Source organism: Marmota monax, unplaced genomic scaffold (genome assembly GCF_021218885.2).
Source record: "Marmota monax isolate L192 unplaced genomic scaffold, Marmota_monax_Labrador192_F-V1.1 WCK01_AAM20220418_F8-fsc00014, whole genome shotgun sequence".
NCBI lineage: Eukaryota > Metazoa > Chordata > Mammalia > Rodentia > Sciuridae > Marmota > Marmota monax.
Genome location: NW_026695222.1, coordinates 9665695 through 9682647, shown reverse-complemented (window position 1 = coordinate 9682647; position 16953 = coordinate 9665695). Strand labels below are relative to the sequence as shown.

At 36.6% G+C, this 16953-nt stretch overlaps 1 protein-coding gene across 2 annotated transcripts in view; it reads left to right on the top strand.

Moving 5' to 3' along the window:
- LOC124085877 (attractin) overlaps positions 1-16953 on the top strand; it is a 165586-nt gene that overhangs the window by 62884 nt on the left and 85749 nt on the right. For both annotated transcript variants that reach the window (XM_058575316.1, XM_046433895.2), the window contains exons 7-11: positions 1101-1191; positions 2290-2533; positions 3248-3431; positions 4521-4675; positions 8033-8117. In XM_058575316.1, coding sequence (XP_058431299.1) covers positions 1101-1191; positions 2290-2533; positions 3248-3431; positions 4521-4675; positions 8033-8117 — 759 coding nt within the window. The remainder of the gene's footprint in view (positions 1-1100; positions 1192-2289; positions 2534-3247; positions 3432-4520; positions 4676-8032; positions 8118-16953) is intronic.

Here is a 16953-nt window from a genome sequence, read left to right as displayed (position 1 = left end):
GGGCTGTGGATGGGGCTGGGTTTGTGGCTCGGTGAGCGCTTGCTTAGCATGCATGTGCCCCTGGGTTTGATTCCCAGCATCACGTAAAAAACAACAACAACTAAATAAACAAAGGTATTGTGTCCATCTACAACTGAAAATATTAAAAAAAAGGGGGGGCTGTGGATGTAGCTTATTAGTAGAGTGATCCTGGATTCACTCCCCAGTACCACCCCCATCCCACACAATGTTGCCTCCCGCCGTGCAAAAAAAAAAAAAAATCAACATTTTAAAAGTATCATCTAAGGATTTATCCCTGTATATAAATTTTTTTTGTTAATCTTTTTCCCCCTGTTTATGTGCATAGAAAGATAACTGGAATGTTGTTTACTCACTGTTAATAATATTTATTTCTAGGTAATAGAATGTGGGGTTGTGTTTTAAACTTTTAGCTGTTTTCTTCATAATGAATGTGTATGATTTATAATAGCAACTCAGTGATATTTTTCTCGAAAAAAAATACTCAAAATTAAATATGTTAAGATGTTGAATATGATTATTTAGTAATGCAAGGGTAAGTATAAATTGTATGGCAAGAATATTAAATTATTTTCATTTTGGCATGTTTGTATTTCAGAAGATCAGTATGTAAATTTATAGTATAATTGAAATGCTATAATATATTCAGCCTTCCTTAAAAGTATGACTAAAATCAATTAGATGAAAGAAAAGGGAAATTTTCTAGTAATTTCCTTTTATTTATCTTCAGTGTTTTATGATGGATTGAAGGAAAAGTTATTGTAATAAATTAAGTTTAAGTCCCTTTAGTATGATGCAATCTTCAAGTGATTTAGACTACAGAAGAGATTTTCAGAAGAGGCATTAGAAGCTTCCACCAGACTTTTATTTCCTTCTTGTCCCAGTGCTATGTAGTCCACCTTCCCTTCCTGAATTCTCAGATACCTAGTGGGCTCAGGTGTCGGTAGTGTTTGCCAGGGTAACTGGTGCCTCCCTGTGTCCTTGATTTAATGAACATCTCAAAACTGGATTGTTACAAATAAAAGAGTACAAGATATTCTGTTTTGTCATTTGGATAAAAATTTGATCTGTTTGTTTTGTAGGTATGACCTTGCTTCTAGGGAATGGCTTCCACTAAACCATTCTGTGAACAATGTGGTTGTTAGATATGGTCATTCTTTGGCTTTATATCAGGTAAAAATACCCGCACTCTGTACTAAGCATGAAACTCGACTCTTCCTCAGTTAATTTATGCATTATGCAGTTGAAAAGCTATTGAATGTTGTTTTTTTAATTGGGGCAGACTTTCTTTTGGCGGTGGGAGTTATTTGATTGGCTAAGTTGTAAATGGAATTGAAGCTGCAATTTCTTGAACCCAAGAGATTTTAATGGATCTAACCATACTGAGATATTATTGATTGTGATACCAAGTGGTTAGAACTGTAGATTAAAAAGTATTGATTAGCATTTATGCCATTCCAGGTTTAGCCAAGAATTGTCAAGCAACTAAATAATAATTTTCACCTCCCATTTTTGGAGGTATGTGGTAGGATGAAGCAACTTTATTTTTTCAAGTTATTTTATTATGTAAAAGATCTCATAAGCAAGCCCAAGAAAATGACAAAGTTTTAGAGACATAAAATATGGTTTGCTTATTTTTGTTCCTTTCTGTATCCTCTTCCTAATTATTCATGGAATGGCCCATTAATACTTTTTAAGCTGAGAACAATATTGAGGTTTTGAACTGGTCATTTTTTGTTCTCAGATTTGATTTTTTTTTTTTTTTAGAGAGAGAGAGAAAGAATTTTTTAACATTTATTTTTTAGTTTTCGGTGGACACAACATCTTTATTTTTTTATTTTTATGTGGTGCTGAGGATTGAACCCAGTGCCCCGCACATGCCAGGCGAGCATGTTACCGCTTGAGCCACATCCCCGGCCCCTCAGATTTGCTTATTTTTGTTCCTTTCTGCATCCTCTTCCTAATTATTCATGGAATGGCCCATTAATACTTTTTAAGCTGAGAACAATATTGAGGTTTTTGAACTGGTTATTTTTTGTTCTCAGATTTGAATTTTTTTTTTTTTTTAGAGAGAAAGAATTTTTTTAATATTTATTTTTTCGTTTTCGGTGGATATAACATCTTTATTTTTTTAATTTTAATGTGGTGCTGAGGATGGAAACCAGCGCCACGTGCATGCCAGGCGAGCGCATTACCGCTTGAGCCACATCCCAGCCCCTCAGATTTGAATTTTTAATGTTTTTTAAATCCTGTTTATGTTTTTTCCTCTAGGATAATATTTACATGTATGGAGGAAAAATTGATTCAACAGGCAATGTGACCAATGAGTTGAGAGTGTTTCATATTCATAACGAATCATGGATATTATTGACCCCAAAGGCAAAGGAGCAGTATGCAGTGGTTGGACACTCAGCACACATTGTAACACTGAAGAGTGGCCGGGTGGTCATGCTGGTTATCTTTGGTCACTGCCCACTCTATGGATATATAAGCAATGTACAGGAATATGACTTGGGTAGGTATATTTTTTTCTAATAGACATGTTTTAAACATCAACTTAAAAACCTCTCCCTTTATTTTTAGGATGTTAAACAATATTCAAGCTAACCTAGATCCAGTTCTTCATCTTGAAACACAGATTACACGGGTATAACCAGTAAAATTTAGGCTATTGATGCCCCTTTGTAGTGTGTATGTGCTAGTGTCAATGCAAGGAGCCAAAAAAGGCACTGAATAGTTTGGTTGTTAAAAATCAATGAAAATAGTTCAGAACTACAAATACTATGGAAAAGAACTTGTATGGCCCTTTAGTGATTGGTTTAATGGAGTGTGAATTTCCCTTAATATATAATCTTTCCTTTGGTTAAATTTTATTTTATCTATTATTGTTTAGTGGGAGTATCAGCCATAATTGACATTTTGATAAAGTTGGCCCATAATATACACCTCTATATTGGTCACTTAAAGGCCATAGTGAATTAAATTCTCACTTATTAAATTTAATGAAATTGTTTTCCTATATAGAGTGTTAGAACATCAAAACATGTAACAGATTGGAGTTGGCCATATGGCTTTGTTACAAGTTTTAAGTGGATTTCTTTTTTTAGACAGAAAGATAAAATTATATGTATTAACCCTCTTGAAATCTCTTCTCCATCTGTGAGATATTTTGAAGTTGCATTTTAGAGAAGGGGAACCTGCATGCTTTTGACTGTTTTTCCCTTTCCAGAGAGGAACACCTGGAGTATTTTGCAAACCCAGGGTGCCCTTGTGCAAGGGGGTTATGGCCACAGTAGTGTTTATGATCACAGGACCAAAGCCCTGTATGTCCACGGCGGTTACAAGGCTTTCAGTGCCAATAAATACCGGCTTGCAGATGACCTCTACAGATACGATGTGGACACCCAGATGTGGTGGGTGCTTTTTCTTGAGCTTTTGCTTAAAATTGTGAATTCTATAGAGGCAATTGTTGGGAAAATATATTTGCTGAATTTTTTTGGTTTCAGACCGGGCAGGTAATTCTGTTTAGCATTGTATATAAAGAAATTAGGAAAAAGCATAGGGTAATAAATTAGCTGATGTTTATTTTGTTATATTATCCTATTTTTGTACATGAAACTGCTTGGTTTTAGGGCATTGATTTCCAGTTTTCATACACTGAACACTACAGTAAAATTTTTTCCCTTCAGAATCCTAAGGAGTGAACTACATAGTTGAGTTTGTATACACATTTATAATCAAATAAACTATATTCTCTTTTTCTGGTGGTGATGTTTGAGATGGAACCCATGCATGGGAGGCAAGTGCTCTACCACTGAGCTGTACCTCCAGTAAGGTATATTCAGTTTTGAACTTTGTCTTGATGATCCAAGTGTCACCCTCGGGGTCGGCTACTGGTATCATTCCAATAAAATCAAATAGGATGCTGATACCTAATTGATAGAGCTCGCTTCACTCTGAACCAGAGACCAGCTTATAAAAAGTTCTCTGATTTTAACAACTGTAAAGCTAGTCTGAGTTATGAAATCATGTAATTTTAAAGCAATGTTTTTCTTCTTTTTGTATTTCCTCACATATTTGAGACCATGCCCATGAAAATGTATTTACATTTTGTCATAAAAATCATCATTTTTAGTGACTTTATAATACTTTTTCATCTGAGTATACTGAGCCTGTGTGATTGGAAGTTTTGGTTTCTAGCTTTTGTCTTATTAGTATTTTGCATAGGTCCCTCTCTGTTTCATATGATTTCTGCCCAGAAAGTGGAGACATAGTACCATGGGGTATTAACATTTTAAGGATCTTAATATCTTTTGCCAAAATTCTTATAAGTTTCTAAAGTTTTACATGTTTGTAGAGAGAGCTGCTAAGTACAAGGAAAATTCTGCAAGTATTTGCACATTTGGGTTTGAAGCTAATAAAATGGCTAAGTTTGCATTAGCAGATAAATAACTATTCTTAAAAACTAACCTTACATTTATTATTTTTCAATAAACTCAAAGGACCATTCTTAAGGACAGCCGATTTTTCCGTTACTTGCACACAGCTGTGATAGTGAGTGGAACCATGCTGGTGTTTGGAGGAAATACACACAATGACACATCCATGAGCCATGGTGCCAAATGCTTCTCTTCAGACTTCATGGCTTATGACATTGGTAAGTTTCCCAGAGCCATTTTTCTCTTCAGAAGTGTTTTTTTATATAAGCAGCATTTTAAAAGAAACTGGAAACATCACTAGTTCAAACAGTCAGGTCACTTGAAAGAGGTCCAAATGGTAATTTTGTATTTATTTGACTGAAGTTATATATTTATTCAGAAGCATTACTTTACATTCAGTTCTTTTAGAAGTCACTCTTTTTTATTTTTGAAGATGAGTTGAGATAACTAGTCTCTTCTTTGTTAGAAATGCTTTACATAGTAGTGTTATTTTGTAACTACCAGCACTGGGTTAAGATTAGCTTTATTTTATTTCTTGTGAAACAAGTCTCACATGTATTCTTGGTGTGATAATATACTTGACCACCAGAGGGCAGTATTTCCTCATTCATAAATAATACCAGTGTTGTGTATAAATATTAGATGGTCATTAAAAATATATTTTTTAATTGTGGTAAAATACACATAACATAAAATCTACTATCTTAATCTTTAAAAGTATATAGTTTGGGGCTAGGGTTGTGGCTCAGTGGTAGTGTTCACCTAGAATCTGTGAGGCACTGGTTTTGATCCTCAGCACCACAGAAAAATAAATAAATAAATAGAATTATTTAAAAAAGTGTATAGTTGGTAGAATTAAATATAATCATAATGCTATGCATTTAGCGCTACAATTCATCTCCATAATTGTCTTCATCTTATAAATCTGAAACTATCCATTTGGCAACATTTCCACCTTCCCTCTATCCTTTGCAACTACCATTATACTGTCTTTATTGTATACACATAAATCTACAGTTCACTTTCAGCAGACATTTATGTGCTAGCTCCTGAACTTCTGCATTGGGGATGATCAAATGAATAAGTTATAGCCCTTAGAGTAAAAGTGGAGGAGACAGAGAAATGAGCAGACAATATAGTTGCAATTCAAGATTTTTTTTCCACTGAAAGCAATATATTTGAGCATAACCAAGTATTCCTAAGTCCTGGTAAGGGCAACAGCAGGGAAGGCCTTCTTGTGGGTCCTGAGGAACACTGGGAATCAGTCACGTACTATTAGTACTTCCCAAACAGAGGAAGTCCATGTGTGGTGACACAGAGACAGGAAGTGACCAAGGCACATATATAGGGCCTGTGAGTTATTACTATCCTATTCATCATACCAAAGGTAGCAGTGACCCCAAAATAGACTAGAAAAGTAAACAGGTGTCAGCCTAGGACCTTCAGATCTTAAGTAGCCCTTTATGTTATGTTGAGGAATGTGGGATTTTTGAAGCATGTTTCAGAGGAAGTGATGGAATTGTATGTATATCTTAGGAATATCACATTAGTGGCGTTTTGTAGTATTTGGAAGGGGGCATGTTGGCATTTAGGAGACTTGCTGAAGTCTTGGTGAAGGTTTGAACTAAGGTGGTAGATGTGGCTCTGAGAATAAAGAGATAGACATACTTTGATAGCTCCCAGGAACTTTGAGGTTTGATGGGATGTGTTTTGAAAGAAATGAAAGCATCCTTAATCCCAGGTATGTGATGTGAACCATTACCTATTGCCAAGATTGGGAATCAACATGGATGAGTACAATCTGAGAAGAAGAGAGTGAAGGAAATGTTGGACCATATCCAATTGAGGATATCTGAGAGAGAACAACTCAGAGAGCTGGTAGGAAGCTTCAGGAGGTGTGAACTTCTGTAATGAAAAACAGCCACCAGGGCAGATGGATAGAGAAGTCCAAAAGAGAGTGAAGATTGTGAATAGTGTTATGGAAGTAGGAGGAAAATAGGCGAGAAGGATGATCTCAGAAGAATCGGTTAATGCCTCCAGAATAGTTAAGTAAAATAAGGACCTGAAAGTCCTTCAGATTTAGCAAGAGTTATTATTACCTTCTAGTCATAGAGGAGTAACGTAGATTATAGGAAGCTGGGAAATAACATGGGGTGAAGTGCATACATGGTGAACATTGACTTTTATTTAAAAACTTTAGTGAAGGGAAGGAAAAGGGCAAGTTGAGTGCCTCAGAGGGAGATATATCTAGGAGAGGCATTAGAGAAAGAAAAAGAGAGAGAGAGGAAGATGGGATATCTTGAGGATATTTAAATGTTGTGGTGAAAACCAAAATGAATGTGGAGACTCAAAGGAAAAAAGTTCTATGTCGTTGAGTCAGAGAAGGGACTTTGGGAGGGGAGAAGAAGAAGAGATCCTGACATACTGGTTTGGGGGAAGGAAGCAAGGTAGGCAGAAAGCTGGGGCAGTTGTGGCCTTTGAACTTCACCCTGAAGAAGATGGGGTAGAGGCTGGATAAGAGAAGACTATGTAGGTTATGGTCAAGCTCTGCTTAGGTAGCTCTCAGAGGGTGAGGCAGTGAGCATGTGGGTGGTATGGTGCAGGAGCACCTGCTCTTATTCATTCAGAAGAGAAGTTATTAGCATAGGTCAGGACAAAGGAAGCTTTTCTAGATCTAGGGGATCTAGAAAAAGACTTAAAATATTAGATGAGTTTAAATTTAAAAAATTTTAACTTTCACCTACATTTTTCCATTGTAGCTACTAAGTTTGGGCGAATCAATATAGAGAAGAGTGGAACATAATTGTGGAACTCACGTTTTACTTACATCAGCTTTGTAGAAAATAAATTTTCTTTAAGTTAAAAATTATCTTGGCTTGAGTTAGGGTGTGGTTCAGTGGTAGAACACTTGCCCATTGTACATAAGGCCCTCCTGTGTTTGATCCCTAGTACTACCAAAAAAAAAAAAGAAAGAAAAGAAGAAGAAACATTCTTGTGGGTACAATCAAAAGGATAGCAGGGTGAAAGACCTGTATGTCATGGCTGTTAGATGCTAATTGCCATATGACCCATCTTGTTTTTGGTACTGGGGATTGATCCCAGGGGTGCTTAATTACTGAGCCATGCCCAGCACTTTTTATATTTTGAGTCAGGGTCTTGGTAAGTTTCTTAGGGCCTTGGTAAGTTGCTGAGGCTGGCTTTGAATAAACCTCCTGAGCTGCTGTCTTGTGCCCCTGTGCCCATCTTTTGTACCCTACTGCTCCACTGCTGCTGGTTATTACCCAGCAATCATAGCATGACTAATAGAGTTGACTGGTATGTTTTACAAGGCTGTGTGTGTGTTACAGTCTTCTTCTCCTTTTTTTAAAAAAAATTTTTTTTTAATTGTAGATGAACACAATATCTTTGTTAATTTATTTTTATGTGGTGCTGAGGATTGAACCCAGTGCCTCACATGTGCGAGGTAAGCGCTCTACCACTGAGCTACAGCCCCAGCCCTACAGTCTTCTTGAAAACTGTCAGTTTCTGTTGATTATGAATGGCAGTCCTCTCTGATGTGTTTTTCTTGCTTCTAGCTTGTGACCGCTGGTCAGTGCTTCCCAGACCTAATCTCCACCATGATGTCAACAGATTTGGCCATTCCGCAGTCTTACACAACAGGTAATTGGAGAAGTGCTTGCTTCTTTTCTTTTGTGCTTGAGATGGAAGTGAAATAAAATATGTAGAAGTGAAAATGGACTAATATTATTTGTAGAATTCCCTCATTCCATTAGTTTTTCACAGAGTACAAATTTCCTGATTAAGGGTTAAAATATTCGATGTGACTGTAAATTGCTTCTAATGCCATGTTTGCTGATCTGGTGGTGTTAGCACACAGGGACATTCTATGTTTTGTGGTATTGGGATGTGTGGGGCAACAAAAGCTCCATGCATGTTACTGTGTTAGGTCTTATGTAATTCTTTTTGGTACTTACGTTGTTGAGTTTCAAGTAGCTGTATCTGAACAGTAAAGAAAGTTTTGGAAAAAAGTAGAGAGCCCTTTAGGTGAGAGATAAGGTAGGGAACAGAAATGGAGAGGTTGTGGATCTTAATATAAGGCCAGTCTGTAGTCCTTGGATATTTTGAAGTCTGCAATGTGTTTTTCTTCATTGCTTAAAATCGCCTGGGCCAGCTACCAGAACTCATCATAAATCTTCTCTGGAGAAACTCTGTCCAATAAAGGAGATTCTGAGTGGCCACTCTACCTACCTGTTTCTTACATTGAGCTTTAAAGATGTTTAAGAAGTTAAACAGCCTACTCATGTCATTAGTTTTTCTCATTCTGTTTCTGCTGTTATTACTACTGTTTCTACTTTTAAAATTCAAAGTCACATAGACCCTGTAACTATTGAAGCCTTTAATATTTGCATTATGTTAGGATACCTTTGGCTTTTAAAAAATTTCTGTTGTAATGATGAGAGTAATTTAACTTGAATTAGGAAAAATAAGAAAGCAACATTTTTGAGATATTGTAAGGAAGAGTTGATAGAATTTAGACACTAGGTATTGGTCCAAGTGCTATCTTTTATAGAGCAGTTATTTAAATTTTTTTAGCAATATGTAAGATTTTATGGTGAGAACATTTGGTAGTGATAGACTAGCCTCTTGAAGTTTTCCCCCCAGAAAGCAGAGGCAGCCCTGGGCATTACCTTGCCTGTGGCTGCCTGGCCCCAGTTCTCCTCATCTTGGCATTCCTGGAGTTCTCCTGGCGCATAGTTTGGAGTGGAATAGGCATTTGCTAGATGTCAATCATTCGTACTGTGATGGTAACTATCAAACAGATGAATCTTTTATTAAAACCTTCTTGAGTTTTATACAAACTCAACAAGAAGTTGACTGTTTATCACAAAATGTAGTTTAACCATGAATCAAAGTTGGAAATGGCTTGTTTGATGATGATGCTTCTGTTTTTGTGTAATACAATAGTGTGTTTGAGCCTGATATGTGAGTGTGAGTACTGGACAGGGTTGGCTGGGGCAGGAGATAATGAATGAGGCCATCTACTAAAAGGCTGTGGTTTTAGTTTAATTTTATGAAATAATATGGTGAAAGAGAAACTTTGATTCACATAATTTCTTTCTTTTTTTTTTTTTTTAGAGAGAGAGAGAGAATTTTTAAAATATTTATTTTTTTAGTTTTTGGTGGACATAACATCTTTATTTTATTTTTATGTGGTGCTGAGGATCAAACCCAGTGCCCTGCACATGCCAGGTGAGCACGCTATTGCTTGAGCCACATCCCCAGCCCTCACATCATTTCTTTGTGTTATAAGTCAGCAGCAGTGGGTCAAGTGTAGTTAGTTGACTTAGCTGTTCTTCTCAATTACCTGCTCCCGGATTTTCTTTTCTTTTCTTTTTTTTTAAATAAACATTTTATTTTATTTTTTTTTTGTTTGTTTGTTTGTTGTTGTGGTGGTGGTAGTGCTGAGGATCGAACCTAGGGCCTCGCACATGCAGGGTGAGCACTCTGCCACTGAGCCACAACCCTGGCCCCTCTAGATTTCTTTGAAGACCTCTCCCTGCCTTCCCAGAGCCACTAGGTGACCAGAGGAATTAAGTATTGCTGAGAACACCAACTCTTCCTGGGTGGAGGAGGGAGTTCATTTGAACAAATAGAATTTGTTGAATCCAGCCTGACTCATGTGATGCTCTGTGAGCCAATAGTGGGGTTAGAAATGTGGTGGGGCTGGGGCTGGGGCTGTGTGTGGTTCAGCGGTAGTGCACTTGCCTGGCATGTGTGAGGCACTGGGTTTGATTCTTAACACCACATATAAATAAATAAAGTAAAGCTAAAAAATATGTTTTTTTAAAAAAGAAATGAATGTAGTGTTCATTTTGTTGTTTGTATTAAAATATGCAGTTTTCAGATATGGTAGTAAATACTTATTTTATGCTGCTATGAACATAAATGTACAAATATCTCTTCAGTGTGCTGATGAGTCTTTGGATATATACTCAATAGTGGGATGCTGAACCATATGTAGTTCTTTTTAAAAACTTTTGAGCAACCTTCATACTCTATAATGGTTACAATAGTTTGTGTTTCCATCAGTAATATACAAGAGTTCCCAATTTTCCATATCCTTGCCAAAATTTTCTTTTTTTTTTAATGACTATTTTAACAGGTATGAGGTGATATTTATTTATTTATTTATTTATTTTGTGGTGCTGGGGATTTAACCCAGGATCTTGTGCATGCAAGGCAAGCACTCTACCAACTGAGCTATATCCCCAGCCCTCGTATTGTATTTTAAACTTGCATTTCCCTGGTCATTAATGATGTTGAACTTTTTTCATGAATCTGTTGGTCATTTGTATGTCTTCTTTTGAAAAATGTCTGTTCAAGTCCTTTGCCCATTTTTAAATTAGAATATTTTTTCTTAGCTTTTGAGTTCTTTGAATTCCTTATATGTTTTGGATATGAACCCATTATCAGATGTGTTATTTAAACAGAAATATTTTCTCCCATTACATAGCTTGTGTCATCAATCAATTGGTTGCTCTCCTTCTGTGCAGAAGCTTCTTAGTTTGATGTGACCTCATTTGCCTATTTTTGCTTTTGTTACCTGTGGTTTTAGTGTCACATAAAAAAAAAAAAAAAAGTTCTTGCCTAGGCCAGTTTCATGGAGCTTTCACCCTGTTTTCTTCCAGTGGGTTTTTTAAAGTTGTAGATGGACACAATAACTTTATTTTATGTATGTATTTTTATGTAGTGCTGAGGATTGAACCCAGTGTCTCAACACATGCTAGGCACTGAGCCACAGCTCCAGCCCTTCTTCTAGTAGGTTTTGTTGTTGTTGTTGTTTTGGTACCAGGGATTGAACTCATGGGCACTTGACCACTGAGCCACATCCTCAGCTCTATTATGTATTTTAGTTAAGAGACAGGGTCTCACTGAGTTGCTTAGCACCACTTTTACTGAGTCTGGCTTTGAACTCGCGATCCTCATGCCTCAGCCTCCTGAGCTGCTGGGATTACAGGAGTGTGCCACCAGCTCTTTTATTAGTTTCATGATTTTTAAAATACATTTTAAAAGACTTTAAGTCTTTTAATGCATTTTGAGTTGATTTTTTGCATGAGTATAATTTCATTCTTTTGCTTGTGGATATCTGATCTTTAGTTGAATTCTATTATGGTGGTCAGAGAACACATTTTATTTTCTATTTTGATAAATATTTATTGGGATTTTTTTATGATCTAGTATATTTATTATCTGTCTTGGAGAATGTTCCATGGGAGATTGCATATGTTGCTTTTATTGGGTGGAGTGTTGTTTAGATAAGAGGTCAAGTTGGTTAACCATGTTGCTCAAGTGCTATGTCCTCCAATATTGAGAGTAGAATATTGAAGTCTCCAACAGTTATTGTTCTTGTAGTATTTCTTATAAGGCAGGTCTGCTAACAAGTCTTTTAGTGTTTATCTGATAATATTTTTATTTTAGCTCCATTTTTGGAGGATAGTTTTGTCAGAGCATTGATGCTTTCTACACTTTCCCTATGTCTTCCTTTGCCTTCTAAGCTCCATTGTCTTTTTTTAAAATATTCTTTTAGTTGTTGATAGACCTTTATTTTAATCATTTATTTATATGTGGTGCTGAGAATCAAACTCAGAGCCTCACACATGTGAGGCAAGCACTCTACCACTGAGCCACAATTCCAGCCTCTCCATTGTTTCTTAACTGATAATCTTAAGGCATTCTCTTATCTGATGAATTGTTTTACTTTTGTTGTCTTCACATTGTCTCTTAGTTTTGAGCTTTCAGTTTATGATGTGTTGAGATATGGGTCTTTTTGTGTTTGTCTTACTTGGAAGGAATTGAACTTTATGGATGTATGGACTTATCTTTTGAAAATTTGGAAATTTTTCAAACATTATTTCTTTAAGTGTATTTTTTTTCCTTACTCCTCCTTGTGGAATTCTGTTATGTAGATATTGGTATGCTTGAAATAATTCCACAGGTCCCCGTGGCTTTGTTAACTTTTTTTTTAGTATTTTATTCCTTTCTTTTCTTCAGATTATATCATTAAATTAATCTATCTTTTTTCTTTTATGTGGTGCTGAAGATGGAACCCAGGGCTTTGTGCATGTTAGTTTGGGCATGCTAGGCAATTGATCTACTACCACAAGCTTCATCCCCAGCCCTACTGATGTATTTTTTTTTAATATATTTATTTTATTTTTACGTGGTGTTGAGGGTCGAACCCAGCACCTCGCGTATGCCAGGCGAGTGCGCTACCGCTTGAGCCACATCTCCAGCCTCCTAGTAATGTATTTTTAAGATGGCTATTTTTTTCCTCTACCAGCTCAAATCTGTTGTTGAGTAACTGTAGTGAATTTTTGTTTTACATAATTGTATTTTCAATTCCAAGATTTCCATTTCTTCTTCTCCTTCTCCGTACTGGTGATTGAACTCAGGGACACTCAATTACTGTGCCACTCCCCAGCCCTATTTTGTATTTTATTTAGAGACAGGGTCTCACTGAGTTGCTTAGCACCTCGCTATTGCTGAGGTTGTCTTCGAATTCATGATTCTCCTGTTTCAGCCTCCAGAGCCACTGGGATTATAGGCATGCACCACTGTGCCCAGCTCCATTTATTTAATTTTTTTTAAAATATTTTTTAGTTGTAAATAGATATGATACCTTATTTAAAAAAATTTTAATTGTAGATGGACACAGTACCTTTATTTTATATATTCATTTTCATGTGGTGCTGAGGATTGAACCCAATGCCTCCCACATGCAAGGCAAGTGCTCTGCTGCTGAACTACAACCCCAGCCCTCTATTTATTCTTTTATTTTTTTAAAATATTTTTTTAGTTGTCAATAGAGCTTTATTTTATTTATTGATATGTGGTGCTGAGAATCGAACCCAGAGCCTCACACATGCTAGGTAAGCGCTCTGCCACTGAGCCACAATCCCAACTCCTCCATTTATTCTTTATAATTTTAATTTATGTCTCTTTATTGGTATTCTCTATCTGTTGAGTCATTAATGTCATACTTTCATTTAATTTTTTTAGACATAGTTTTTAAGTTCCTTAAAAATACATAATAGCTACTTTGAAATCTTTGTCTCCTGAGACAAACATGTGGAACCCCACAGAGGTAGTTTTTTTGACTTAATTTTCTTCTGTATGGGTCACAGGTTTTAATTTTTTTGCATATTTTGTTGAAAACTAAATATCTTAAAACAATAAATGGTAAGAAAACTGATCAGATTGTGATTTTTGTCACCATCATCACTGACAACTGTTGCTGTTTATATAAGGTACTGTGTGTTCTGTTCTGTCTCCCCAAACAGGGTGCCACTGCTAATTTCTCTGATTAGTCGTTTTTTCTTGTTTTTAAATTAAGGTCCAACTTGCTCTGGAGTGCCCCTAGATCAGCTTAGTATTCAGCCAATGATTTCTCAATGGTTTTGCTAAAATGCTTAAATGCTTTCAGCTAATAAGACTCCAATATTCAAAGTTCTAGAAGTTTATAAGTTTACCCTGGTTTTTACTATATGGCTAGTGCTGCCTTTTTCATTATTATCTGCAAGTTCTTGAAGCCTTGTGTAGACGTGTACTACTGGAGATGTGAAATTTTATTAAAGCACCCTGAAGGAGAATTGGGCTTGATTTAAAACTCTTTTTTTTTTTTTTTAATTTTTTATTGTGGGTTGTTCAAAACATTACAAATTTCTTGACATATCATATTCCACACTTTGATTCTAGTGGGTTATGAACTCCCACCTTCACCCCATACACAGATTGCAGATTCACATCAGTTACACATCCATTGATTTACAAATTGCCATACTAGTGTCTGTTGTGCTCCGCTGCCTTTCCCATCATCCACCCTCCCCCCTCCCCACCTCTCCCCTCCCCTCCCCTCCTCTCCCCTCCCCTCCTCTCTCTCTACCCCCTCCACTGTATAACCCTGAGGGTCTCCTTCCATTACCGTGCAATTTACCTTCTCTCTCCCTTTCCCTCCCACCTCTCATCCCTGTTAAATGTTAATCTTCTTCTCCTGTTCTTCGTCCCTACTCTGTTCTTAGTTACTTTCCTTATATCAAAGAAGACATTTGGCATTTGTTTTTTAGGGATTGGCTAGCTTCACTTAGCATAATCTGCTCTAATGCCATCCATTTCCCTGTAAATTCTATGATTTTGTCATTTTTTAATGCAGAGTAATACTCCATTGTGTATAAATGCCACATTTTTTTTATCCATTCGTCTATTGAAGGGCATCTAGGTTGGTTCCACAGTCTTGCTATTGTGAACTGTGCTGCTATGAACATCGATGTAGCAGTGTCCCTGTAGCATGCTCTTTTTAGGTCTTTAGGGAATAGACCAAGAAGGGGAATAGCTGGGTCAAATGGTGGCTCCATTCCCAGCTTTCCAAGAAATCTCCATACTGCTTTCCAAATTGGCTGCACCAATCTGCAGTCCCACCAGCAATGTACAAGTGTACCCTTTTCCCCACATCCTCGCCAGCACTTGTTGTTGTTTGACTTCCTAATGGCTGCCAATCTTACTGGAGTGAGATGGTATCTTAGGGTGGTTTTGATTTGCATTTCTCTGACAGCTAGAGATGTTGAGCATTTTTTCATGTACTTGTTGATTGACTGTATGTCCTCCTCTGTGAAGTGTCTGTTCAGGTCCTTGGCCCATTTGTTGATTGGGTTGTTTGTTCTCTTATTGTCTAATTTTTTGAGTTCTTTGTATACTCTGGATATTAGGGCTCTATCTGAAGTGTGAGGAGTAAAGATTTGTTCCCAGGATGTAGGCTCCCTATTTACCTCTCTTATTGTTTCTTTTGCTGAGAAAAAACTTCTTAGTTTGAGTAAGTCCCATTTGTTGATTCTAGTTATTAACTTTTGTGCTATGGGTGTCCTATTGAGGAATTTGGAGCCCGACCCCACCGACTGTAGATCGTAGCCAACTTTTTCTTCTATCAGACGGCGCGTCTCTGATTTGATATCAAGTTCCTTGATCCATTTTGAATTCACTTTTGTGCATGGCGAGAGAAAGGGATTCAGTTTCATTTTGTTGCATATGGATTTCCAGTTTTCCCAGCACCATTTGTTGAAGATGCTATCCTTCCTCCATTGCATGCTTTTAGCCCCTTTATCAAATATAAGATAGTTGTAGTTTTGTGGATTGGTTTCTGTGTCCTCTATTCTGTACCATTGGTCCACCCGCCTGTTTTGGTACCAGTACCATGCTGTTTTTGTTACTATTGCTCTGTAGTATAGTTTGAAGTCTGGTATCGCTATACCGCCTGATTCACACTTCTTGCTTAGCATTGTTTTTGCTATTCTGGGTCTTTTATTTTTCCATATGAATTTCATGATTGCTTTCTCTATTTCTACAACAAATGCCATTGGGATTTTGATTGGCATTGCATTAAACCTATAGAGAACTTTTGGTAATATCGCCATTTTGATGATGTTAGTTCTGCCTATCCATGAACAGGGTATATTTTTCCATCTTCTAAGATCTTCTTCTATTTCTCTCTTTAGGGTTCTGTAGTTTTCATTGTATAAGTCTTTCACCTCTTTTGTTAGGTTGATTCCCAAGTATTTTATTTTTTTTGAAGATATTTTGAATGGAGTGGTTGTCCTCATTTCCATTTCAGAGGATTTGTCGCTGATATACAGGAATGCCTTTGATTTATGCGTGTTGATTTTAAATCCTGCCACTTTGCTGAATTCATTTATTAGCTCTAATAGTTTCTTTGTAGAGCCTTTTGGGTCTGCTAGATATAGAATCATATCATCTGCAAATAGTGATAATTTAATTTCTTCTTTTCCTATTTTTATGCCTTTAATTTCTTTCGTCTGTCTAATTGCTCTGGCCAGTGTTTCGAGAACTATGTTGAAGAGAAGTGGAGAGAGAGGGCATCCCTGTCTTGTTCCAGATTTTAGAGGGAATGCCTTCAGTTTTTCTCCATTCAGAATATGCTAGCCTGAGGCTTAGCATAGATTGCTTTTACAATATTGAGGTATGTTCCTGTTATCCCTAGTTTTTCTAGAGTTTTGAACATAAAGGGATGCTGTACTTTGTCAAATGCTTTTTCCGCATCTATCGAGATGATCATATGGTTCTTATTTTTAAGTCTATTGATGTGGTGAATAACATTTATTGATTTCCGTATATTGAACCAGCCTTGCATCCCAGGGATGAATCCTACTTGATCATGGTGTACAATTTTTTTGATATGTTTTTGTATCCGATTCGCCAGAATTTTATTGAGGATTTTTGCATCTAGGTTCATTAGAGATATTGGTCTGTAGTTTTCTTTCTTTGAAGTGTCTTTGTCTGGTTTAGGTATCAGGGTGATGTTGGCCTCATAGAATGAATTTGGAAGTTCTCCCTCCTTTTCTATTTCCTGAAGTAGCTTGAAAAGTATTGGTATTAGTTCTTCTTTAAAGGTTTTGTAAAATTCTGCTGTATACCCATCGGGACCTGG